Raw genomic sequence first — 25,767 nt, 5'->3', positions numbered from 1 at the left:
TACGCCGCCTTGGGCCACCCTTCCTTTCCCCGCTAAGTAATAGCTGCTCTTGTCCCCGCCGCGACCCGGGCGCTTTGCACTTGAATTCTGCGCGCAGCTTCTATCCTTCTTCCCAAAGCTGAAGCTCAAATTAGGCCCAGGACGGTGCCTGACACCTCGTGAGATTCGATGCCTGTATGTTGAATGTGCCCTGAAGAGGCTCAGAGAGGTGAAGTGACCGGTTCAAGGTCAGCTAGTGAGGGGGCTGAGCTTCCATTCAAACCTAGGAGTCCGGGGGCTCGTGTCGTGGTAAACTAGCTTTGTTCCCAAGCGTGACCTTATGACCAGCAGGCTTTTCAGTGACAGACGTGTATAAATCTCTGCACTCATCGGACTGTGCACACTGATTTTTTTTTTTTTTTTTTTTACGGAAACCATGTTTTAGCCCTAGCTGCTCACAGTAGCCTTGTCAGGAAGTCAGTGCCGGGAACGTTAATCCCATTTTAAAGACAAAGAAAATAATGGTCAGAGATATGGTGTGGCCTGTTTGAGGTCACACAGCGTGATAGTGGCAGAGTTTGATTAACCCATATGTGCCTTACCCCAGTTTCTATATTCTTAATCTCAGCCTGGAGAAATGAAGAGGGGATCAGAAAAGATGAGAGTGATGCTGTTTTCCCCATCTATGAAAATGGGCATGAGAATATTTATCCACGGTGCCGTATTGTTTAAACAAGACATGTAAAAGGGAATCGTTGGGACTTGGCATCTTATTTAAGCAGAGCACTGTGGTCTAAGGATTAAACAACTTTCTACATGTGAGGTACTTGGAACACTCCCTGGCCCACAGTCGAGTGCTGGTCATCCCAGCTTTCACTCTGTGACCCTTGGGCAAGGTCATTGTCACACATTGGCCCATTCAGCATCACCCCACATGAAGGAATTGGGAGTCCCAGTCTCTTAAGTACTGATGATCTTTTATTTTTTTGTGAGGACCAGCCCTGAGCTAACATCTGATGCCAATCCTCCCCTTTTTACTTGAGGAAGATTAGCCCTGAGCTAACATCCGTGCTTATCTTCCTCTACTTTATATGGGACGCCGCCACAGCATGGCTTAACAAGCGGTGCATTGGCGTGCGCCCGGGATCCGAACCTGCGAACCCTGGGCCGCCAAAGCAGAGCGTGTGCATCCAACTGCTTGCGCCACTGGGCCGGCCCCTACCGATGATCTTTTAAATGGTGTCTGTTGCCAGAACATAAAGCCACTATTCATTAGAAAATAAAGTGATGGAAATATGAATTAACAGCAATAGATGAGATCATGGGTTGGCAAACTATGGCCAATGGGCTGGATTTCCCGTGGCCTGTTTTTGTATAGCCTGTGAGCTAAGAATGGTTTTTATGTTTTTAAAAAATTTGTTTAAAAAAAAAAAAGACTATGCTCCAGAGACTTTGTGTCGCCTGCAAAGCCTAAACTCTTTACTCTCTGGCCAACTCCTCAGTTGGATTTAGCACCCAGGAGACACTTGGCATTTCTGTGCCTCTCCATATAGGTGGACAGTATGCTTCTTGAATTCATAAGTATAGGTAGCCACCTCCCCAACCAAGAACCTGTGGTCCCTCCACAACCTTCACTGAAAGTCTGTCATGACCAGGAACTGTGTGGGGATGCTCCCCACTTCAGATAGTTCATAATCAGGCAGAAAGACATATTAATTCCCCATTACATAGTACCTAGAGCCAAGTATGAAGGTGGGTGCTATTAGCCTTATTTTATAAAGGAGGAAACTGAGGCACAGAGAGGGCAGTATCTTGCCCAAGTGCACACAACTACAAAGTGGCACTCAACCCAGAATATTTGGCTCTGTTCCTTACCACACTCTACTGGTGTGAACCAGTGACTGCAGAGGGATGTGCAGCTCTGCAGAGGAGTGTTGGCGGAGGGTTCCAGTGTGGCTGCCAAGGACTGAGGCCTTTCTCTTCCACTAAAAGAGCAATTCTTGGAGTAAGTGTAGATGCATCTCTAATGAATCTGATGGTCCCTTGGAGTTTTGTGATGGTACTATACTTGGCTCTCCTTAAGGCTAATGTGATTTTTTTTTCTGTGCTTATAAATTTCTTAGTTTTGGTTAAGGAAACACTCTCATCTTCATAGTACACAGATATAAATATGTAGAAAAATAAGTTTTAAATTGTTGGCTTTTTTCTCCTGTGATGTGCCAGGGCACCGTGCAAGCCTCTGAATGTGGTCATGGGAATGCAGAATATGTTTTCATAGTTGTGTGAATGTGAAAAAATAGCTTCATGCTGGGCCCAGAAGTGACTTGATTTTTTTTTTTTGTCATCAGCCTTATACCAATCAAAAATACTTCGATTTAAAATACTATTTTTCTTTTGCACATCTCCCCCAATATAGTTCTGTTTTTTTGTGGGTTTTTTTTTTGCTGAGGCATATTCGCCCCAAGCTAACATCTGTTGCCAATCTTCCTCTTTTTGTATGTGGGTTGCCGCCACAGCATGGCCACTGACAGGGGAGTGGTGTCGGTCTGCGCCCGGGAACCAAACTGGGCCACCGAAGTGGAGCACGCCAAACTTAACCACTAGGCCACTGGGGTTGGCCCAACATAGTTCTGTTTTTTAAAGTATCTTTAAACTTTTTATTATGGAAGGTTTCAGATACAAAGGCAACAAAATAATGTAACAACGCTTTGTACCCATTACCCAGTGTCAGCAGTTAGTAACATTCTGCCAGTTGGTTATAGAATGACATTTGCACTCCTCAGCACATGCAGGAAGGCTTTGAAAGTGTCGCAAAGGTATTGACTCTGTTCTTATTCAGGAGAAATGTGGTACTTGGACTAAAAGCCTACCGATCCAAGTGAAGACAAAACTGGGATGTAAGATGTGTACGTGTTCAACTTTTCTAGAAATAACACAGGCAACATGACAGAGAAAGGTAAAAGGTCATTCTCAGATGACATTATTGTTTGGTGTTGAACTTAATATCATTGACACTAAACTCTCCAACAGAGATTTGGAGCATACCCTGAAGTTCATTTGAGAGTTTCTCATATTTCAAAAATATTACCAAACTAATCACAATTTTCTGTTTGTAGAAGAACTAAAGGGTGTGATTATCCCCAAAGTCCTACATGCTTAAAATACTGTAGGTATAACCTAATGTTCAGTTTATATGCCATTTCTTTCTCTACCTTTCTCCTTTGTTTTTTTGTTGATGTTTCACGTAAACCTTAATGAGATTTCAACAATAATAATAACAGTTTATAGTTCTGAGCACTGTTCCAAATGCTTTTCCATAGATTCTCCTTCAGTTCTTGGAATAAAGCATTTTACAGATGAGGATACTAAGGCTCAGAGGTTATAGGAAGGAAGTGCTGGCGCTTGAGATAAGGTGGGCAGGGAAGGAGGCCTTTCAGGAGATGACATTTAAGTTGAGATAGCCCTGTGATCATTCAGGGGCACAGCAGAGCAAAGGCCTTCAGGTGAAAACAATCCTGTTAGGAGAAACAGAAAGGGGTTTGGCTGAAGTGTGGTTAGCCCGGGAAGATGAGTGGATGTGAGACGATTGTCTTCCCCCATAGAATGTTGGCTCCTGAGAGGAAGGCTCTTATCTGCTGCCAGTGCTGTATCCACAGGGCTTAGCGTGCTGCCTAGCATACAGCAGGTGCTCCATATTTGTTGGGTGAAACTAAATGGAAGGTTGGGGCCAGTTTGTTTGGAACAGGCAGCCTAAATTGTGACCCTAAAGCCATGTTTGCAAGTCTCTTGACAGGCACTCGGTCTGGCCCATCAAGGCCAAGTGTCTGGTTCACTGGATGACTGTAGCAGATTAGAAGCTGCTGTTAAGCCTTGCATTTCTTTTTATGGCTTGACAGCCTTTGTCTTTGTTAAGGGTTGGGAGATATCAGGAGACCTGTGAGATTCCCCAGGTGGACTCTTGAGGCTGGTCCTTAAGGAGCCTTAGTCTTTCCTTGGATCCCGAAAATGGAGAAGAAACTTTGGAGTGATTTAGTCTGGCTCCTCCTGTGGTTGGTTATTTTTAAGAAGGGACAATAGTCCTTGACTCCTTGCCCGGAAGAAGACACCTGCTAAGCAGCTTTTTTTTGTTGGTGAGAAGGAGTGGCCCTGAGCTAACATCTGTTGCCAATCTTCTTCTTTTTGCTTGAGGAAGATTGGCCCTGAGCTAACACCTGTGCCAGTCCTCCTTTATTTTGTATGTGGGACATTGCCACAGCATGGCTTGACGAGTGGTATGTAAGTCTGTGCCTGGGATCCGAACCTGCGAACCCCAGGCCGCCAAAGCGGAGCACGCAAACTCAACCACTATGCCCCCTAAGCAGCTTTTTAAAGTTGATCTCTGGGAGGGGACAGGGGAAGGAAGACCATTTCCTCCTTCTGAGCATTTGTCCATTCACAGGTCCACCCCCTTCTCAGCCCTCCCTCGTTCTCTTACGATTTTATTCTGAAGCCCAGAGATGAGTACAGAATGGCCTCAACTGGGAGCCCTTCCTTTCCTCTGTCCCCAGACTCTCATTGGAATATGCTCTGTGGCCTATTGGATCATTTGGAGTGATTTTTACTAAGTCACTTGACATCTGTGATCCCAAGTAGGATGCTTGAGGTAGAAATCAGATTGGTTTCAGGAGCGTGGGGGCCAGACCTGAGGCTGAGTCCCATCTCCACTGCCTGCAATCTGTGTGGCCTTGGCCAAGTTGCCCAACTTCTCTAAGTTAATCCTCCCACCCGCTTATAGAATAAAGGCATCAACTGCTCTCTGTGAAGATTAAATGAGCTAATATATGTAAAGTAAATACTAGTTTTGCAGTAATCCTTCTATTCTCTCCTACCCTTTATTATTTTCTTCCTCATGGCCCTTAGTCCTGTTTTCACACAGTCATTCCCAGCAAGCTGTTATTCAAAATCCTGTTGATTAATAAAGCTGTCGCTGCAGCAGTTCTGCCATTATATAGACTCTGGCTTAACACAGTGAACGTGGTGTGACATATTTATTCATAATATTACTTATGTCAGCCTCTGTGTAGTGATGTTATTGAATGCACCTTTGATGCTCTGTGTTATCTGGAGATTTTTTAGTGTGTGTGTATTTTTTGCTCTTCCTTTTCAGTACCATTGAAGGAGAAGAAACTCATGGAAGTCAAAATAGGGGAGCTGCCAAGCTGGATACTGATGCGGGATTTCACCCCTAAAGGCATTGCTGGAGCGTTTCAAAGAGGTCAGAGCCAGCCTTATGGACATATGTAAACAAGAGCAGTCTTTGGGTCTTCAGTTCTCTTTTGCCCTGAATTGATTTGGGCAGTAAAGGCCTTGTCTCAGACCAGAAAGTTATGTAGAGGACAGGGAGAGATTGTTAACCCTTGACTTGCCATGTTTGGTTGGTCCTATCAAAGGCTGGCTCTGAGATATTTCAGCCAAAGTGTTTTCTGTTCCTTGGACCTGGTACCACTGCCAACGTCTTAAATATCCTTGAGCATTTTTACGTCATAAGATTTATTTAAGAGGAAAATTAGTTGGTAACATAGTAAACATCAATCTATAATATAATGCTCATCTCCCTGCCAGGGAAAACTTCCAAGACGAACATTTGAAATGGTCTGTCCTTCAGGTCTGTGCCTTTTTAAGGGCACAACTAGTCAGATCAGTCCTGTGGAACCCATGTCATCATTCCAGGAATAAAGACCCACATCATCCCACGGGGACCCGCGTGGTGTCCAGCCGCCTCGGGGCCCCTCCTTCTGTGTGGCTATCTTGTGTGCCATGCTTCCTCCTGCCCTGAGGCCTTTCCTCAGCTTTGCCCTCAGATTAGAATACTCTGCCTTGTCTCCACACTTAGTGGAGATGAATGTGGCCTTTTCATGCTCACAGCTCCCTGCCCTGCTTCTTCATGGCATCCCTCACTATTGTAAACTGTGGCCTATGATCATTTCATTCTTTTATTGACTAGGCTGTGAGCTCCAAGGGCAGAAACTGTTTGTTTCCTTGCTGGTGGGGGCATCCAGTAAAGAGATGAATGCACGAAGCCTTCTTCCTCCCCAAGGGCCAGGCTGACCCAGCTGGCCACAGCCAAGTGGCCCTTACTGGGTGTTGGATTCTCGGTCAGAATTAGGGTAAGGGGGTTCCCAGGGCAGGAAGTGAGGGTGAGGTAGGATCAAAGGCCGAGAGGCTGCGGCAAGTCTACAAGATCAACGCCAAAGAGGAGGGGCAGAATCAAGGTGGGCCTAGCTGGAGCTTGTCCTAGTCTCGTGGGGACCCAGGACCCTATGAGGCATTTGTGCTTCTCCCCCCGTACCAACTGGTGAAGGTAGGGTGAGTGGCTTAGAGCCTGAGCAGGACTAGGTCCCTGAATTTAAGCTGGACTCAGCTTTGCACTGCGTGAAGCATTCACAGCAAAGCAGGGCACTGACCTCCTCTCGTTTGCAGGTTACTACAGGTATTACAATAAGTATATCAACGTGAAGAAAGGGGGCGTCGCTGGGATTTCTATGGTGCTGGCAGCTTATGTGCTTTTCAACTATTGCCGTTCTTACAAGGAACTCAGTGAGTGTCTCTTGGATTGCCTTGTCTTCAGTAGGGTTCCCATGAGAGGGTGGTATTGGTTCACGGTCAGATTTAGAAGTCCATCATTCTGATAGCTGAAGAATTGGAGGGACTTATCAGAATATAGTATATAGGATATTATTTTAAGTGAGAAAATTCTGGCAAAGAGAAAATAAAGACGGGAAAAATAAGATAAAGCTGGGGTAAAGGTTAATACTTGGGAAGCTTTCTATAAGATATGCAGGCTCTGTGAAAGGTGGGTGGAAGATTTAGCTTCATCTTCCTAGCAGCCAACGCAATGAGGGAAATAGGTTGAGTGGTATAATCCAATGTCTGTGCAGTGTTCTAGAAAAGCATAGCTGTTCCTGGTTCTGAGACCTAAAAGGAGCTTGTCTGGTAATAGATGCTGGGGACAGTGTCACTGGCAGCCACTGACTGGGTTTCATGGGCTGTTTCTCACAGTGTCCAGCCCCCTGCCAGTCTGCAGCATCTGGGGGGATGTTGGCTCTAAAGGATGGGCCCTTGGGGGCTGTTTGCCTGAGTGGGTGTAGGCAGGTGAGAGATTAGTTCCTGAGGTGCCTCTGTGCCCCCATGTCTGCCAACACCACTGAGACGCTGGCAGCAGGTTCTGGGTCATCTCCTGAAAGGAATTCTCAGGATGGTTCTCCATGATTTTAGCCTCCCACCCTCCCCATCTTGTGCTCTCTCTATACCTCTTAAGAAACTTATTGTTTTGCCTTTCCAACTTCAGAACACGAGCGGCTCCGCAAGTACCACTGAAGAGGGCCATGTGGAGGCGCACTCTGCATTCCTGACCATGACCTTTGCCTGGCACCCCGGAACCCTTTCATATCCTAAGTGAGAACCCAATAAAAGATGACTGGTATACAGACTCCTTCACTAGTCTAGCCAATTCCCTGCACTCTAGGAGCTCCTGCTGCACAAGGCAGGATGAGACTGTTGTACAATCCCAAAGGCGGACTGTCCAGACAGCCCAGGGCTTTGAACCGTGAAGCCTTGGTGGGTTCCCCACACCACGGCTTTGGGATCTTGTCCCAGCTTAGTAGGGGGTGGGTGTCATCTAGAGTTAGATGAGTTACCCCTCTCAACAGTGCCCAGAGGTATTTCCCTGCTCTCTGCCTTGAGCAGCATAAGCACTTGCAGCCTTTTGTGAGCTGAGGCTTTTACACTCTAAAGCAGAAGTGCTGTGTTCCTAAGGCCTTCCCCCTCACCCCACCTTCCTGCATTACCCGGGATATCAGGCACTTGGGTGGTAGGCTGTGGTAGTGTGGGCCCTCCTGGTGAGGGAGGCTGACCTGCAGGAAGCTCAGTGGGTGATGGGGGGGCGGTGAGGGAAAGCACAGTCTCGATAGCTCACAACTGCCCCTGTATCCAGCACCCTCTTCCTTACCCTTCATCTTCATCAAAGGTCTTCAGTAAAGTAAGTGACATGAGGGCCAGAACCAGTTTCTTGTTGAGGGGTGTGTGGTGAGCACATATATTGCATGGAGTATAAGGGGCTGGGATGCTGTGGCTAATTATCTCCTAGAAGATGTGAGTTTGAATAAAGTAATATCCAACATCTGAGATGAAGGCAGGAGACCTGCTAGGTGGATGTTCCAAAGGCCAAGCTCCAGACTTTACCAGCTGCCAGTATAAAGGCCTCTTTCCCTGGCAGCTTGGCTGCCCTTGGTGAGATTCACATTTGTTGAAAGGGGACAAGTGAGCACCAGTAGCAGAGCTTTGTGCCAGACAGCTAGTGCAGCCAGTAGCAAGAGTCCTCTCCTCTGCACAGAGTCCCTGAAGTAATGAGACACAGCTTAAAAAACAAGCTTTAATCAACTTCATAAAAATGGTTCTTGTAATTGAACTTGGATAGGCCCACTTGCCCAGCCGGCTGCAGGTGATGGTTTCACATTTCGAGGCTCAGGAGCAGGGTGGCTCCTCCATAGGCCAAAGGTGTCTGAATGACAGCACAGACGCTTGATGGGGCAGGAGGTAGGTACACAGATGGACTGGGTCATCTATTTAAAGGGTGGTCTGCAGCTCCAGCGTAAGGTATACCTTAAACACTGTTAGGCAGGTGCCCCAAGAAAATAAGCCCAGAAGAAAAAGACCCTCACCCTTGAGAGCCCTGCACCCCTCCTCTCCGCCGCTGCCACCCTGGAGCAGGAGCAGGAGCAGGAGCAGGCGGAGGCAACAAGCGCACTTGAGTTTGCCCTGAAGGGCTGCCTCCTTCAAATCACATGGATAGGCACAGCTTCGGAATTCAGCAGGATGTGGAGGAAGCAGGCCTGACCTGGCCGCAGCTTTAAATGATCCACTAGCCCCCGGGGTCCCCAAGAACTGGTGTTATTATATAACGAGGCCCTGAGGGGAAGGACCGTCTGTCTTCTGTACAGAACTGCTTAGCACAAGCCCTGCCCCACAACTTCCTCCCTCCCCAGAGGGCGGTGCGCAGGGATTCCCAGACAGGAGGCCTTGATGCCTAGACAAACATGACGCCGACTTGAGGGACCAAACTGGAGCACATGTCCCCTTTTAAAAAAAAGATGACAGCAAAATGATAGGGAAACTGACAGACATAGCCCCTCAGAATGATGAACCCCAGCGTGCCTGCCTGTCAGCTCTAGCCAAAGTTGCCCCAACACTGGCATTAAACAGTTAAGTACACACTCCCAAGGAGGGCCCAGCGTCGTCCCCAACAGTGGGGCCCCTTGGGCTGCTCTGAGCTGCCTCCAGCTGCTGTCACTGTCCACTGAGAAAGGCCAAGTGCCCTTTGGTGCATCTGTTGGCGTAGTGTCCTTTTTCACCACACTGGGAACAGCAGAAAGGAAGGAGGAGACAAAAACACTGTTTTCAAATGCAATTTTCAACGAAGGCAGCACCCACCAAATACCAGGCTGGGGACCGGGATTCTGACATTCTCAGTGGTACAGATATGCTCTCACACTCAAGGGGAAGGGAGCTCCAGAAGGTACAGTGGCGCAGAAACTGCAGCCAGCAACTCAGCAGATGGAAGAGAGACTGCTGGGGCCAGAGGAGGATCTGAGCACACAGCAGAAGCTGTATCGGGCCTGCCCACGGAAGGGCTCTCAGGGTGGGTGACAGGAAGAAGGGAAGCCCATGGCACCAGAGCTCCCCCGCCTGTCCAGGAACCAACCCTGGACACAGCTGGCCGGTCACTTACCTCTGAGGCACCGTTCTGGGACTCCCTGGAGACGGGAGGGAACAACACAAGAGAAGCCACCCAGTTCCTCCCCCACCTTGGGGATTCATTGCTGTGGACACTGAGGGTGGGCTGCACCCAGAGTTTTCCCTCTTGGCTCTTGCATACCTGCCTAAGCTACCACTGGGGACAGGTTTTGGTCACAGGATCAGAGAGACGGGACGTCAGTTAGACTTGGGTGAACAGACCCATAGAATCACCCCTCAAAAACCTAGCACCAACCCTGACTTGCTTGTCTCGGCTCTGAATATCCAGGCCCTTCCTTAGCTTCTCTTCATTCATTCCTGTTACTCCTCAAAAAGCAGAAGGGAATTATAAGATCAGCAGTCTCAAGCACTGAACAAGGGGTCGTGAGAAGGGTAAGGGCACCACTCTGCATTTACCCACCCAGTGCCCTCCCAGTCCCTACTTCCCTGGCCTGGAATTCATGCTCTGCCTGGTCACTGCCCAGAACTCTTGCCCGCTGTATTCCGCTGACCCCACAGTCCCCATGTTTTCAAGTCTGTCTGATCTGTAGGTGTGACCTTTGTATGGATGAGTAGCCTGTGTAGCTACCAGTCAGCCCTTCAGCTGATGTGAGGACCAGAGGGAGGGACTACGTGGGCCCCTTCACGGCACTTGGCATGTCCATCGGCCTCCACGGCTGATCCTGGGAATCCAGGATTCCCATGAGGAATCTTGAATACTAACTGTGAAGCGCCCCTGGTAAGAAGTTGTCAGGTCCCCGCTACCACCTTGCTAAGATTTCAGGACTTAGGAGAGCTTGCTTCAGAGGAAGCCCTGCTGAAGACTCCTGGACGGGGGCAAGATGTCAGCTAGGCTGCCTCAGGACACCTAAGTTTCCTCACTGTCCTTAAGAACTGACCAGTTGGAAGCTGTCTGCTCTGCATGGGGCAGGCCTCCGGGTTCACCTCACCTTCTCCACACCCGCTCTCTCTACTCTCCTCTCCTGGTAGGGCTCAGGCTCAGAAATCTCTGAGGCCTTCCCTGAATCCACATGCACTTTTAACTATTGTGTCTTTGGGCACTCTCCCCCACCCTGCCCCCCGAACACAGACGCCTCCCAGGAAAGCAGCACCAGTCTTTGTTCTCTCAGCAAAGGTGGCACAGAGCAGGTGCTCAGTGAGTGTCTGATGGCCGTGAGAAGTGACCAGTGGCTCGGCCTTTCTTTAAAATGTCTAGGAACATTTTCAGTATACGCCTTTTGACTCGGACCTTCCAATTGGATTCATGGATGCTACCAACATCATCAGACAAGAGCTCACAAATGTCTAAGTGTCAGATTCAGCACTGTTTTTAGCAGCAAAAACTAAATAACTTAATTGTCTACCAACAGAGAACTGGTAAAATAAATTGTGGTTATATTATGCAGCCACTGAAAAAGATTAGATTTACATATACTGACATAGAGAGACCCACAATATATTGTAAAGAAAAAGAGACTATAGAATGTTATACATATTAGGGTCCTATTGATATTAAAATATATACCATCCTGGTGCTTTTGTGACTAGAAGTTTAGAAGAGCAGTTCTCCGAGTGGGGTCCAGGGGCCCTGGCAGGGTCCTCTCTAGGAGTTTGGAGTGTAAAGGAGTACCAAAACCAGAAAGTGTGAGATACACTGAATATGTGGCTGTTGTAGGAAAGGTGGGAATAAGGGACAACACTCATTTTGTATCCCAAACACTTCTACATCATCTAAAAGTTTTTACAAAAAGCGTGTACTAACTTTGCATTTTGTCTAATAATTCCCAAATCTGAAGTCTCCGCGAATCTACTTCTGTTGTCAGTTGTTTCTGCTGACTCACTCGGTGCTCATTTCCTTCTACATTTTGTGATTTCTAATTATGAACTCATCTTTGGAACTCTAGCTGTGAGAATTCTGTGTGGTCTGGGTTGAGGATAAATTCCTCAAAGAGCCAGGCACTCAGCTGGAGCTGTTTTAGATTAGAAAACTCTGCAGCCTTTCAGCCCTTACCAAGGGTATGAATATAGGCCTGAACTCATGGAAGGCCCACCAGTGACTACAAACTCTCAAGGGACTTTTATCTCTCCTTTCCATGCAGACCCAAGAATGAGACAGACAAGTTTTCTAGTAGGTTTTTCAAAAGTTTACCCTTTATAAGTTTAAAAGAGTGTCCTGTATGTGTGTGTGTAGGCGAGGAAAAGGGTGTTCTAATCTGATTCCTCCCTGCGTGGGCCTTAAGCTTCATCCCTTTCCCTTGGGTGTGCCCACGTGGGTTCTGAGGACAACAGAGGCTCCTCCTCCCTGGATTTGTGCTTCCACTTTGTTCCTAGCCTCTGGAAGATTTCCCTCCCTTTCTTGCAAGCACACTTCATTCATTCAACAGCGTGTTGAATCGTTCGTTTACCTGGCCTTGGTGTGTGGAAGGAAGTAGGATGGTCTCTAGCCCATCAGAGTGGCCCACTTTTACAATAAGCAAAAACAAAGATGTTTTCATTTTTCAAAATTAACTATCTGGGGAATGTGGGAATGGCCACTAACTGTGAAGACCCCATGCCGCCCCCAGCTCCGGGACTCACCTTGTAACAGGTGACCTGCTCCAGCGGCCGGGGTCCCCGGTTGCCTGCACTGCTGTTTTGACTCTGCATGACCCCGATGACCTGTGGGGCTCTCTGCTGATTGGGAGAAGAGTTCTGACTCGTTAACTGGATCAAGGAGGACGACCTTTGTAATGGCGGATTGTTACTTTGCTGGAAAGAGTTACACAACACGGTTTTACTGCGGAAAACACGTGCACGCAGACTACCAATGGGGACAGGAAAAAAGAGGGCGGGACTTCTCCCGCATGACCAGCAGGAAGAAGGGCTTCCACGTTGGCCCCACTCAGGAGAGCAGGCAGAAAAGAAACATCTGGTGATGATGGCAGGAGCCACTGCCCGAAAAACACCATGCAGACACACAAAAACGAAAAATAAAAGTAGAAAACAAAACACCAAAGAGACGAGGAGGTCTCTGGGGCAGTGGGGCGAGGGCATGAGCAGGCCTTACTTTTGTTTCTGAGGTTCTAGCTTCAGGTCAGGATGAACGCTTGGTTCAGCCAGATGTTTAGCAGCCTACACGGCGAGCAACAGTCACAGAAAAACAGTTGGAGGCTGACACGCTGACCTGCGGTCTACGGGCTGAGAGGGCCCTCCAACTAGGGAGTCATGAGAGCAAGGGGGACCGGGGCTCCTGGTGTGGGGACTGGACAGCAAGGCCATGTCTCAAGCAAGTGGGTTCCTGGCTCTGGTCCCCATAAATGCAGGAACCCCAGGTTAGAAAGCCCAGGTCGTCAGGGCTGTACCCACACCCAGGAATTCCTTTGCTGATGAGGAGTTCCATCTGATTTGCCCCACAACCTCCTGAGGGTGGCGGTCAATGCAGCAGGTGCAGCTACATCCCCTCCTGGCTGCTCAGCGTCTAGCACTGAGGAGGGCCAGGCGGGGCTTTGGCAACGGGCTCAGAATCCAACCCGGTAAGAGGTAAGGCTTCAAGATCGGTGGGCAGGTTTACGCAGCCTGTCGAGACTCTGCCTGGTGCACTTGGCCAGCCCTTCCTCTGGGCCCCCTACCCCCGAATCCCATCACCAAACCCAGGGTGCCCTTGGTTTTGGAAGGGCTGCTGCAGATTCCCGTTTGTCTATGGCATTCCCCTCTCCTCTCATACTTGAGGGGGTCAGCCCACTGCTGGGTTGTGGGACCCCCTTGTCTAGAAAATTGGAGCCAGCTGGCCCTTCAGCCCTCTGTTCTATGCAGTCGAGAGCCTCCACCGAGAGCAATAACGGCACTGGCCAGAGTGCCTCGGGTCTGCTCCTGGCCAGCTGTGGCACCTCAGGTGAGTCCCTCCCTCTAGGAGTCTCAGTTTTCCCATTTGTAAAGGGAAGTGTCTGAACTGGAAGCAAGAGCAACAGACACATGGTGCCTACACTGCCCTCCACTGCGGCTCCCACAGAGGGTGCTGGTGAGCTGCCGCAGCACTCGCCAGGCAAGCAGGCAAGAGAAGCCAGGTGGGCATTCGGCTCCAGCAGACAGCCCTCTATCTACAGGATGATGCAAACTGCTTTGCTCTCCAAATTTTCTGCTGGAACTCAGGGTGACTCCCCTCCTCTCCCGCCTCCTCCCCTGCTCTCCTCTCACAAGGGCTCCAGCTGGACCTCCAGCAGATCATGCACCAAGGCAGGCACCGAGTTCTCTGCTGCAAGGGCACTGCCAGGGCTGGCAGCACCACAGGCCAAGGAGGGGCCAGGGCACGGTACCTTTGTTGGAGGCTGCGTCTGCTGCGGCAGTGGGGGCTGCTCCGTGGTTCCCATCGGCAGTTCAAATCGAGGGCTGGTCACCCGGCAGCCAGAGGGGATGAGAACAAGAGAAGGAGAAGAGAGGATGAGAGAGGAAGTAGGCCAGGCAGTGTTCTCTAACTTCGGCCCCAGGAAAATCAGAGCCAGCCCTGCCCAAGTACAGAGCAACACGAACCACCTGGATGTGGGGTGGGTGCTGGCTTTCAGGTCCACCTGAGGTCACCAGACAGCAGGGAGAAACAATCTGACGTGCCTGGGCTCAGGCCCAGCTCTGCCCACTCCTAGCTGTGAGACGTGGGGCAAGTGCTGCTCAGAGAAATGAAGGGAACAGCAGTTGGTACTGTCAGAGGGCATGAGCCTACTCCACGAGGGGCTTTACGCACAGAACCCCCTCCGACCACACACTCTAACTCAAGTGTCAGACTCCTCTGACAACACAGAATCCCTGAGGGACACGCCTGCCCACTCTGCCAGCAAGAATCCCCGGGCCACCTGTAGGCTCTTGGGCTCTCATCTAGGGAGCAGGACCAAGTAGGCAGCACCAGCCACCTGCCCACTGTGTGGCAGCAACCAGGACACTGTGCTTCTGTGCAAGTGTCAGTGGTGTCGACAGAGGCCGCTGGGGTGGGGGGCAGGGAGATGCTACTCTGTGGTCCCAGCACCACCCCAGAGAGAAGCCCAGCCCTACAACCACCCAAAGTGACAGATGTGCACTGAGGGCCAGGACAGAAGCACTGAGCCCTGCTGGGCAAGGAGAACCCGGCTTCAGAGGCCCACAGACCTGCCTTTGACCAGATGCCACCACGTGGCCCTGGCCACTGGCTGAGCTCTGAGCCTCAGCATTCTCACGTGTGAAATGGGGACATTCTCTCTTTCGCATTTGTGACAATTACATGAACTAGTGGAACCCCAAGCACAGGGCCCCATATAGGAGGCCCTGAAACTGAAGTTCCCTTCCTTTAGGGCACAGGTTCTTAGCCTGCAGTCCCTAATGATATGCAAGACACCACCCAGTGAAAGATATGGAGGGCAGCAGGGCCTGGGGAAGGAGCAGGGTTGGGGGACAGGGGTGGCTACTCACTGCATGAATTTACACGAGGGCCCCTCCGGGCAGAATCCTACGAGGTAATTCACACAGATGACTCTCCGCGTGTGCCGGTGCCTGCAAAGGGGACCTGGGGAGCCAAGCATCTGGGTCACGCAGACAGTCCCCTCTTCAGGGGATGCCCTCGTGCCCCTCTGCCAGTCAGAGCCCTGCCCACACCGCTGCCTGGGGTGCAGAGTAGGAGCAGGTCTTCAAATGCTGGCTCTGACTCTTATTCATAGGGGACAGTGGGCAGGGCGACAACCTCTGAAATGCTAGTTTCCTTATGAAAAATAAGGTGTGAATGAGCCCACATGGGAGCCTTGGGAAGCTCCAGTGAGCTGAGGGTGTGAAAAAGCCTCACTAGTCCCAAAATGCCTAACACCGGGTTTTGTTGGAACAGGTGGGACATGTAGAGAGGCATGTGGGCAGAGGAAGCGAAGACCGGCCTCTCGCGGGAGGTGCCCAGGCACCCCAACACCTACCGTGCTTGCAGAAGCCTCGGTCGTACCAAGGGCAGTCCTTGATCTTGGACTCGGGGTCGATGTGCAGGAAGGGACACTCCTTGTTGCTACACTCCCCTGCAGGGAAACCCAGACATGTGTCTACCTGGGACAGCTCTGGGGGAGCTGGACCCAGACCCACCTCAGCCTCTCCCAAGGCCGGGGCCTGCTGTGCAGCAAGGAGGGCCAGGCGGTTCTGGTGTCTGGTCCCAGCCTGGCGAGCCCTGAGACCTAGGGCAGAGTGTCTCAGAGCCTGGTTCCTGACCTGTACACAGGCTTTGAGGGTCCTTCCTTCACACGTGTCCGCGCTGCCACGAGGGTTAATGACACTGACAGGGCCAGGCACAGGGTACATCCATCAAATAACTCATCACTCCACCCCTTTCCCAGTCAGAGGGGGCGTCCCAGGCACCATGGGGACCTAGATATGCAAATGTACCAGCTGAGACCAGGAAATGACTGTTCCACTCCGATCAGTTCTTCACACCTACCAGCTGCGACAGGGAAAAGGTCTGAGGATTCTACCTTTTAGGACAAAAGTGGGGAAGATTTGGGAACTCAAGGCTGGGTCTCTGCGGTAGGACATGATAAAGCCTTTATGACAGCCCCTCTCAGGAGCAATCTGCCCAGCTGGCCCCCAGCACCTTTCGCCCAACTCTGGGAACCGGGCGGCCACACCTCTTTCACACTTGTCCTCTCCAGACCCTGGCACACACGAGAGGCCAACCTCACCACTGCTGTGCAAAGAAAACGCAAACTCCTCCTCAGACCCACAAGTCCCACCCCTCCCCAGTCTCCTCCTTCCCCCAGCCACAGTGGCCTCTGCCAGGACTGGCCCCTTCTTAGCCTTCAGTTCCCAGCTCAGGTCTCTCAGAGAGGCCTTCCCTGACCACTCTGCCTACAGGAGATTTCCTCCTGTGGTCCCATCGCTGTTTATTTCATTCACAGCACTTATCGAGAATAATTCTTTATTTGTCTCACTAGTGTATCCGCTGCCTCCTTCCGCGGCCACCAGAGCAAAAGCTCCACGGGGCACGGACTGGGTCTGTCTGCTTCACTACTGTCCCTCCGGTGCCTAGAAGGGGGACACTCACCTGTGTCACCTGTGGCACAGGAGCTGCGGACAGTGTGTCTGCACCAGGGCAGGCACTGCAGGGGAAGGGCAGGCAGGGAGCATCAGAGGCCTTGGGGGCTTCTGGGCCATCAGCAGGGAGGGAGAGAACCCAGGCCAGCCTGCAAAGGTGCCCTCAAGAGTCTGCCCAGGAGGGCTGGCTCCAGCCTCTGGGGCCAGATGGGAGATGGCGCCCACGGAGAAGCCACTGCTCCCTTCCAGTGCTGCTCGGGGTGGGGGAGATAGTGGGGTAGCTGGGAAGCCTGGGTCCTATTTCTGTCTGTCTGTGCTCTGACTTCGCAGCTTATGCTGCCTCTACAAAAAAGCCACAATTATTAACAAGCCAGCACGCCAAGCCTGTTGCGCTGCTGAAATAATTAAAGACTCCTCTGGCAACAGTGCTCTGAAAGCGTGCACGTCCAGCCCTCCTCAGCACCCCACAAAGAGTACAGCAGGCTTCCAGCCTCCCACTGGACCCTGCACAGGGCCCGGGGCCAGCAGTCCAGAGGTCAGAGCCCACCCTTGTCCTGACCAACAGGGCTTCTTCCTGGGCAACCTCACCCAGAGCAGAGAGCCAGGGGATTCTAGTTCAATCAGGGAGCACAACAGCTGGGCTGCCCCCTGCCAGCCCACGCCCCCCAGCACTCCCCTGCTTCTCCATGCAGTCCACTCAGGACCGCTGAGGCCACGTGTCCTCTAAGCAGGGATCAAGGCAATCTCAGTCTCAAGGTGAAGAGTAGGGCTGCCCCAGACCTGCTATTCTTAAGGGCTGTTTAGGACGGACAAGCGACTACCCTGGATCACACTCCCAGAGAGAAGGAACCAACTCAGGCCCGGGGGCAATCAGTCCCACGCTGGAAGAAGAGGCTGATTTAGGGGGGAAGGCCGACATGAGCAGAGACAGGCCTCCAGCCAGCGGCACTGCTCACTCACCCACCATGAGACCCTCATTAGTCTCAACTTTCCAGGGTACCTGAAAGTGCTCAAAAAACTGAAGCACTACAAAGCCATAGGGATTATTAGAGAATAACCATAACTTCCCGTAACTTAAGGGCCAGCTGAGGTTGGGAGGCACTGCCCAAGGTCCTCATGTGAAGCTGGAAAGATGGGAGGCAGCAGACACTGTGGGTGCGTTGAGCAGCTGCCTAACCCCTCTGGGCCTTTGTTCTCGGTGGAGCCTCCCCAGGGCGCCTGAGGCTGGGGATCTGGGTGGAGGGGGGGCCTTGCCAGCCGCCTTACCGAACTTCGAGTAGAAGTAGCACTCGGGCATCTTGGTCATGTCGTACTCGTGCAGGAACTCGCACTGGTCTCCCTTCTTGCAGAGCCCCCGCAGCCAGTGTTTGCACACAACTGTTTTCTCACCGCTGATGTGGCGGAATGGGCACATGCCCCCTGTCAAGGAAGACACGGTGGTGTAAGGAGGGAGGCGGCCCTAAGCCCAGGGGCACTGGGCCAGGGGAGCCGAGGTGATTTCACCCCACACCTCCCCCAAGCATCTGAAAGCAGCACGTCCTGGAAGGTGGTGTGGGTGCCGCTGGAAGAAGGCAATGTGATTTTAGGCAGTTCTGTACATGGGCACATATTTTAAGTTTTAATAGTTACGTATTGTATTTTAAAGTGTTTTGGAAAGAATCGAAAACATCAAATCATTTCACAGATATTACTGTAAAGTGGAGGCTTAACAATCCTGGGGAAGAGGATGAGTTTATCTCTTAATTTACTTAAAGAATAGTTCCAGGGGTACGTGGAACTTGTAGGGGTGGTAAAAGAAAGCCCAGGGTGTGGGAAACACAGCCCTAAAATATAGAATGTAAAGAGGACCACCAGCAGAAGCCTGGACCCAAGGCAGGCTCCATCTCTTGTTAAAAGTGTCCACTTAGCCTCCAAGAATTAAGAAAGATCAACTTCAGAACTGAAGAAATGCGTTGTATACAAACTAGGGGAGGTCTGCCTTTTGTAGCAGCATCTGAGTGATCATCACCCCAGATGGGACAGAGCCATACCCTAGGAAAGTCATATTTCTAACTAGTGGCCTGGCAGGACTCCTGGAAGGCCTAACCAGAATGACGCTATGACTGGGAAAGATCTAGACCAGCCCTATCTAACAGAACTTTCTGCAATGATGGGAATGTTCTCTATTTATGTTGTCCAATATGGCAGCCACTAGCAATACATGGCTATGAAGCACTTGAAATATGACTAGTGTGAGTGAGGAACTGCGTTCTTTATTTTATTTTAATTAATTTAAATTTAAATAGCCACATGTGCTATATCAGTTAACACAGACAGTCGTAGTGCCCCATGTTAAGGATGGCTGCGCTAACAGAAGGTGGCTGGTCAGAAGGGCAGAACAACCAAGGGAAGAGATGAGAATGAGACCAGGAGCCCAGCGGGGGAATAATGTCCCGACCAGAGGGCCTGAGGTCAAGCTGGCTGATCTACCCGACCAGAGGGCCAGAGGTCAAGCTGGCTGATCTATCCGGCAGGTCTATCACTTTAGTGGCAGATGACTGAGATTAGAATCAAAACTTGAAAAATCATCCATTAAAACCAGCCCCCAAGGGCCGGCCCCGTGGCTTAGCGGTTAAGTGCGTGCGCTCCGCTGCCGGCGGCCCGGGTTCGGATCCCGGGTGCGCACCGAGGCACCACTCCTCCAGCCATGCTGAGGCCACATCCCACATACAGCAACTAGAAGAATGTGCAGCTATGACATACAACTATGTACTGGGGCTTTGGGGGAAAAATAAATAAATAAAATCTTTAAAAAAAAAAAAAAAACAAAAAAAAAAACCAGCCCCCTTGCTCTAATTCTCTGCTCCCTATTCAAGCTTCTGATTAAAATTTAGTTTCCAGATAAATTTGCCTACAGAAAGAAAAATGCCCGGTCCTATACATGGCACGTAAGGTCTTGCCCAGTGATACTTATCCTTATAAATTAGTGGACAGTCTGCTCATTAGTGGATAGTGCAGCCTCTGTTAAGGCCTGGTCAGTATGAACAAGACTCCACGAGGGGCCAGCCCGGTGGCGCAAGTGGTTAAGTGTGTGCGCTCCGCTGCGGCGGCCCGGGGTTCACCGGTTCGGATCCCGGGCGCGCACTGATGCACCGCTTGGCAACCCATCCCCAGGGTGGTGGGATTCCTCAGGAGGAATGTCAGGAGCCAGGGGTCTCTTACCTTTGCCACAGGCAGCTTTCAAAAAGAACTCACAGACAGCAGCCCCCGACTCTGGAGAAACGAGAGAAAAGGAAAGGCATCAAACAAAGCAAGCTGCGACTGCTACTGGTGATGTCTCCAGACAGGGAGGGAAGCCTTCTGGCCCTTAACTCACGAAGGGTTCAGGATATAGGAAACAGACTAGCAAAAAAATGCCATGTCCCACCAAGCAAGGAAAAAGCTTATTTCAGCCATTCCCTGCAAAATGAGACATATACATTGAGACCAGTCATTACTCCATGCTTTCTGAAAGCCTTCTGTAAGCAAGACGCTTTCAGGGAGTTACAAGTGGGTGGGAGAAGGAAGGATGGAGCACAAGATCACAGAAATTAATTACCCCTAGCTCGGACCTTCCAGAGGGCTAATTCACCGGCACTTTAACGTGAGGCAGGAAGCACAAAAAAGCAAATGGGGACTCTGAGGAGGGACAGGCTGCAGAGAAGAGGCGAGTGCCTCGGAGACGCTATTCTGAAAGGAAAAGCATAATTTAAGACACAGAAGGGGCCGGCCGGGTGGCATAGCGGTTAAGTGTGCGCGCTCCGCTGCTGGCGGCCCAGGTTCGGATCCCGGGCGCGTACCGACGCACCGATTGGCAAGTCATGCTGTGGCGGCATCCCATATAAAGTAGAGGAAGATGGGCACGGATGTTAGCCCAGGGCCAGTCTTCCTCAGCAAAAAGAGGAGGACTGGCAGATGTTAGCTCAGGGCTGAACTTCCTCACCAAAAAAAAAAAAAAAAAAGACACAGAAGCAGGACTGCTCTTAATATGCAACATCAACACACAATTATTAAAGGAGCACAGTCTCTTGCTTACACAGATGCAGCCGGCTCAGGAGAGGGGTACAGGAGAATAAAAGCTGAACATGGTAGAAGTCAGTGGGCTCCAGGAGTAAGCTGTTCTAACGACACCAGAAATTCGCCTGCCATGGCTACCAGAATAAACTGTCGTGGCTTCAAAAACAGTTTTCTCTATCAGCAGGCATTTTAGAATGGCTGAAAACCCAGTGACAGCATCTCTGAAGGCCATTTACGTGCCTCTCCTTGCTAACTTGCACGAGATTCCTTGGCTTCTTAGAAGCAGGCAGATTTTGCTAGGACAGACTTAAGGTTGTAGAACTGGGAGTCATAACACTGTCATTCATTTGCATTTCAAAAAGTCTAAAAAGTCTTACACTAAAAAATGTATCACTTAAGAGTATTTCTGGGCCTTCGTTCTTTTCAGAGATTAAGGTTGCTTCATTACTTAAAGCCAGAAGTCTAGTGGTTTCAGGCGGACAGGATAAAAGAGCATGCCTTGAGGGCAGAACTGACAGTTCTTCCCAAAACTAAGACAGGAATGAAGTGCAGGGACAAGGGAGGAAGGGCTGTGGCCGCCCTGGGCTTTAACACAATGAACTCAATCTGAGGGCAGGCAGTGAGTGCTGAGGGCACCTACCAAGTCTGAGGCGGGAGGCTAGGGCCACACGCATGGCTAGGCTGTCCTTGACCCTCCCTAAGAATAGGTGTGTGGGCCCCTCGCCACTGCGCCTGCCCTCACAGACTCAAGTATCTGTGGTCCCAGGCTGAAAAAAGGTGGGAGGGAAAGAGCTGCCCTGCATGGACCTTCCATGGTCTCAAGCTAGTGCCACCAACACAGGAAAAGGCCACGTGTGCCCAAGTGGATGTACGTGTACAAGCACGAGGTGATCACATGCATCGAAGGGTAGATAAATAAGTGTGTATTTGAATTTGAGCAGTTCCTTATAAGACATACACAGTGGAGATGGTGCTTGTGCACGTATAAAATAAGGTTGTCTGAGGTATGTCTCTTGGGTATAAGCAACATCTCACACAGAAGTGTCAGCATGAGGGGGACACCTGAGGCCATGTGTGCAGAAGTGCACTTGAGGGGAATAAGGCTGCAGGGAGTCTCTACCAGACCAGGGACCGGTGGTTGAACACGGGCCAAAGTCCACTAGCAGCTATGTGAGACAGCACAGGGAACTGCAAACAGAACCAGTCAAGAACTCTGGAGAGCTTACCCAGCTCCCCAGGCACTGAGTGGTTTTCAGCCAGTCCCTTCCCCCACCCAGGCCTCAGTTGCCCCAGCTGTGGATTGAACTCAGTGACTTCTAAGAGCCCTCTGAGCTTTAATGTTATAGCGTCAGACATCAACTGTATCCGGAAAGGTGAGAAGACAAGAAAACTGCTGGTTTCTTTTCAAGTCCTAGACATCCCACCTAAGTGAGGGCGTGGGGGAAGCAGGAGCCACCATGTGAAGGAGAATGGAGGGAGCCCAGGCAACTGCCCAGGTGTCATGAATGACCCAGAGTTGGGGTCCAGAGAAGAAGTGGGGATAGGCTCTCAGAAGTGCGAGTCCTAGGAGAGGAATGGAGCTTGAGAGTCTTTAACTGTGGGTCTCCGACAGAGAGGGAGAGGTGGTCCTTCCCTCAGCATGAGTCATCCAATATCCCAATTTGGATGAAAACAAGAGGAGGGCGCTCAAAGCGGGGGGGCTGGAGGTGGGAAAGGGGGCTATCTTAGTACTTTCCTGTAGTTAGAGGGAGGAGGGAGTAACTGCCAATCCGAGATACCCGCCTTCACTCAAGAATTCTTTGAACAAGAGGACATGGTCCTGCTCTCCTTAAGATTGCCTTACAAGAGCCCAGAGAATCGACGATCCGAGGAAAGGGCTCTGGAGTCCGAGTGCAGGAAGAAGGGGATCCCAGGACCGGGGGGAAAGGATCCCCGGGACCGAAGGGGAAGAGCTCCCGAACCCGGGGGGAAGGCGTCCCGGAACCCAGAGAAGGGGATCCTGGGACCAAGGAGAAGGTCCCGAACCGAGGGGGAGGACATCCCGGAGCCCAGAGGACGGGCTCCTGGGACTGAGAGGGTCCCGGGACCGAGTCGGTCGCGCCCCTCGCCCGCCGGCCCCGGCCCCGGCCCCGGCCCCGCGCTCACTGTCCATGCCGGGGAAGGGCAGCGGCTGCGCCCCGAGCTGCTGCTCCACCGCGATCTCCAAGTCGAACTTGATGTGGTCCACGCTGGCGATGATTTCCTGCATGGCGGCGGCGGCGGCCCCACCGGCCCGGCTCCCCTTCAGGTCCCTCGCCGCGCTCACACCTCTGCCTTCCGCCGGCCCGGCCGCACACGGTCCGCCACCGCCTCCCCTCGCCTCGCCGCCGCCGCCGCCGCCACCGCCGCCACCGCCGCCCGAGGGATGCCGGGAGCGCCCGGAGCCCGCGCCTGCCCGTCGCCCGTCCAGACCGGGCCAATCGAGCGCGGAGTACGGGCCGCTCCGCTAGGCCCGGCTAGCCGCCAGCCGAACGCCCGCCTGTCCTCTGGGCCGCGGGTAACCTGAAACCACGTGCACGGGGAGTTCGTGACGCGGACTGCGCTTGCGCGAAGTCGCCTGGGGCGCGCGCCAGAGGTGGCGGGGAAGGAGAGTAGGTTCTGCGGCGCGGCGAGGCTGGGGCGCCACTGGGGTTGACGCGAGGCCTGGCGGGGAGCGAGGCGGGGAAGGGTGGGAGGTGACGCGGGGGGCTAGGCGGTGCCGGGCGGGCGTGGGGCCGCGTTCACTGGGCCGGATTCTTCGAGCGAGTTCCTATTTGATCCGGAGCCCGGGACGTTGGCGGGGACAGGCCAGAGAGGTAGCGAGTTTCGCAGCCGGGGTCGGAGCCGGGGGCGCCCGGTGAGGAAACCAAGGCTCTGAAGGCCAGTGTGGACAGGGGTCCCGGTGGCCTGAGGGTCCGGGGAGCGTCGGCGGGGAGCGGGTACCCAGAGGAAGGACAGCGGCAGCGTGCCTCTAATTCAGGGGTTATTAGTCTGGGCAGGTTAATGAACTTGGGTAGGAAGAAAATGACACCTTTATTTTCTCTGTGTGAAATGGAGCATTGCTTTCCGTGACTGACGGACGAGTAGCGTTAGCTGTGCCCGAAATTAAGTCGTAATTTCAAGTGGGGACGAGTGCAAATGATAGTTGGAGACAGAGTATCTGCAGCCACTGCAAGCTGTTATTTACACTCAGCACTGCTTTGACATGATGGGGTCTTGTTATTTAATGCCTTGAAAAAGAAGCATGGGGCCCGCCCCCGTGGCTTAGCGGTTAAGTGGGTGCGCTCTGCTGCTGGCGGCCCGGGTTCGGACCTCGGGCTCGCATCGACGCACCGCTTCTCCGGCCATGCTGAGGCCGTGTCCCACATACAGCAACTAGAAGGATGTGCAACTATGACATACAACTATCTACTGGGGCTTTGGGGGAAAAATAAATAAATAAATAAATAAAAAAGAAAAAGAAGCATGTATACTAGTATGCTATAAGTTTGTCTTTAAAACATTTTGATACTTATTTCAACATCATATTTGAATGAGGCACAGGGAGATTAAGTAATGGGCCCAGTCACAGCTCTGGCCAGGACTCAAACTCAGATCTGGCTTTAGTGACAGGTGTCGTAGATCATGGCTTGAGAATAGTTTCTGTCCGTGGACTGCTTACTGTGCCAGCACTGTACTGCACTGTGTATATCTGAGACCTCGTTCAGTCATTGCTACAGTGCTGTGTGGGCAACGTTGTAGTTAACCCCAGTTTACAGGCAAGGAGGCTGAGGCCAGAGCAGTGAGTGCCCAGGGACTCATGGATGGTTGTTTGGCAGAGCTGCAGTCTGAACCTAGGCTTTCTAATCTCGGTCTGGGCTTGTCACCACTTCTCTGTCTTCTTTCTGCTTTTTGTGACTGCGATCCTGAGTTGACTTCATTATTTTTTCTGACCTTTGTCAGGCCCTGGAGGGGAAAGCCAGAGATGGACCTCGTGAAACTTGCCCAGCTCTTCTCCCGCCCCCACCCCGTGGGACTGTCCCTCCTGCAACACCTTGACCCTCTCAGAGCCAGGTGGGCAGGAGGCAGGAAGAGGCCTGCATGGCTGAGGGCCATGGGGCTGACTCGGCCAGCGCCAGCAGCCTTCAGCAGCTCCCTCTCTCAGCTGCCCCTGGGCCAGGGGAGCCAGAAGAACACGGGCAGCCTCAGCTCTGACCCCAGCCAGCCCAGCCCCACAGCCACCCAGGAGGAAGACGGGGAGGAAAGCTTTGGGACCCTCTCCGACAAATACTCCTCCCGGAGAATGTTCCGCAAATCGACGGCCCAGTTGTATAACCTGCGGCTCAGGGAACAGAGTGTTGAAGAAGACGAGGCAAGGGAGCTGGAGCCAAAATCATGGCGGGGCCGAAGAAACACCCCTTACTGGTACTTCTTTCAGTGCAAACACCTGATCAAGGAAGGGAAGGTGAGGGAACCTGTGGATTCTGCTGCTCCTGGCTCCTACTTGCCCATGGCTCGGTATTCTGTGAGGGGCCCTGCCTTCCCGATCTCTGAATGTTGGGATGCTCAGGGCTCTTCTCTCCTCTGTCTTCACTCACCCCAGGTACTGCGCCGGGTGACCCGCCAGCCTCCTGGCTTTCAGTGCCAGCCTCCTCACTGCAGTTCTGGTATTTGTATCTCCAGCCTGGCCTTCCCGTGGACTCCTGATCTGTGTATCCAGCTACCTCCTCGCCATCTCTCTTACACCCACCTACATCCACCGAGATTGTTTTTCCCAACCTTGTTTTCCCTATACTTTCTTCATCTCACTGAATAGCAATCCCACTGTTGTATCTACCCAGGCCAAATACCTTCAGGTCACCCCTACTCTTCTCTTTCTCTCACTGGCTCTAGCTTCAAAATGTCACCAGTCCTAACGCTTCTCATGACCCTACCCCTGAACACCCAGGCGTAGCCTTCTCCTCGCCCTCCTCAGCTGTTACA

General features: G+C 51.8%; 2 protein-coding genes across 9 annotated transcripts in view; one reads left to right on the top strand and one right to left on the bottom strand.

Moving 5' to 3' along the window:
• Positions 1 to 25,767, top strand: part of PTCD1 (pentatricopeptide repeat domain 1) — a 44,530-nt gene that overhangs the window by 353 nt on the left and 18,410 nt on the right. Inside the window, exons 1-4 of one of the 6 annotated variants that reach the window (XM_087417570.1) lie at positions 2,828 to 2,935; positions 5,126 to 5,233; positions 6,439 to 6,555; positions 7,307 to 7,450. In XM_087417570.1, the coding sequence (XP_087273696.1) occupies positions 2,923 to 2,935; positions 5,126 to 5,233; positions 6,439 to 6,555; positions 7,307 to 7,335 (267 nt within the window). In that variant the 5' untranslated portion in view covers positions 2,828 to 2,922 and the 3' untranslated portion in view covers positions 7,336 to 7,450. Of the gene's footprint in view, positions 1 to 2,827; positions 2,936 to 5,125; positions 5,234 to 6,438; positions 6,556 to 7,306; positions 7,451 to 16,004; positions 16,018 to 23,347; positions 23,418 to 23,558; positions 23,663 to 23,682; positions 25,250 to 25,767 lie in introns of those variants that run through there. The other 5 variants (XM_087417571.1, XM_004440835.3, XM_087417569.1 and 2 more) reach the window with 5 other exon arrangements.
• CPSF4 (cleavage and polyadenylation specific factor 4) lies at positions 8,376 to 23,166 on the bottom strand. 3 transcript variants are annotated; one of them, XM_004440838.3, is made up of 8 exons: positions 22,933 to 23,166; positions 19,954 to 20,004; positions 18,019 to 18,171; positions 15,651 to 15,746; positions 15,163 to 15,256; positions 14,043 to 14,115; positions 12,328 to 12,498; positions 8,376 to 9,372 (listed from the first exon to the last, which is right to left on the bottom strand). In XM_004440838.3, the coding sequence occupies exons 1-8, from the start codon at positions 23,033 to 23,035 to the stop codon at positions 9,304 to 9,306; spliced, it is 810 nt and encodes a 269-aa protein (XP_004440895.1). In that variant the 5' UTR covers positions 23,036 to 23,166; the 3' UTR covers positions 8,376 to 9,303. The 3 variants fall into 3 exon arrangements, with proteins under 3 accessions (XP_004440895.1, XP_004440896.1, XP_014651101.1); XM_004440839.3 differs by having other exon boundaries at positions 12,328 to 12,423; positions 22,933 to 23,164; XM_014795615.2 differs by having other exon boundaries at positions 12,328 to 12,420; positions 22,933 to 23,163.

This window comes from Ceratotherium simum, chromosome 26 (assembly GCF_057802395.1).
Source record: "Ceratotherium simum simum isolate JZ-2026a chromosome 26, ASM5780239v1, whole genome shotgun sequence".
NCBI lineage: Eukaryota > Metazoa > Chordata > Mammalia > Perissodactyla > Rhinocerotidae > Ceratotherium > Ceratotherium simum.
This window is presented reverse-complemented; position numbering and strand designations above follow the sequence as displayed.

Coding starts and splice junctions, on each gene's coding strand:
- CPSF4 (XM_004440838.3), bottom strand. CDS start 23,035: ATGCAGGAAATCATCGCCAGCGTGGACCACATCAAGTTCGACTTGGAG. Junction 18,172..19,953: donor GAAAGCTGCCTGTGGCAAAG/GTAAGAGACCCC, acceptor CTTCCTTGACAG/GGGGCATGTGCCCATTCCGC. Junction 9,373..12,327: donor AGCAGGTCACCTGTTACAAG/GTGAGTCCCGGA, acceptor TGCTGTTCCCAG/TGTGGTGAAAAAGGACACTA.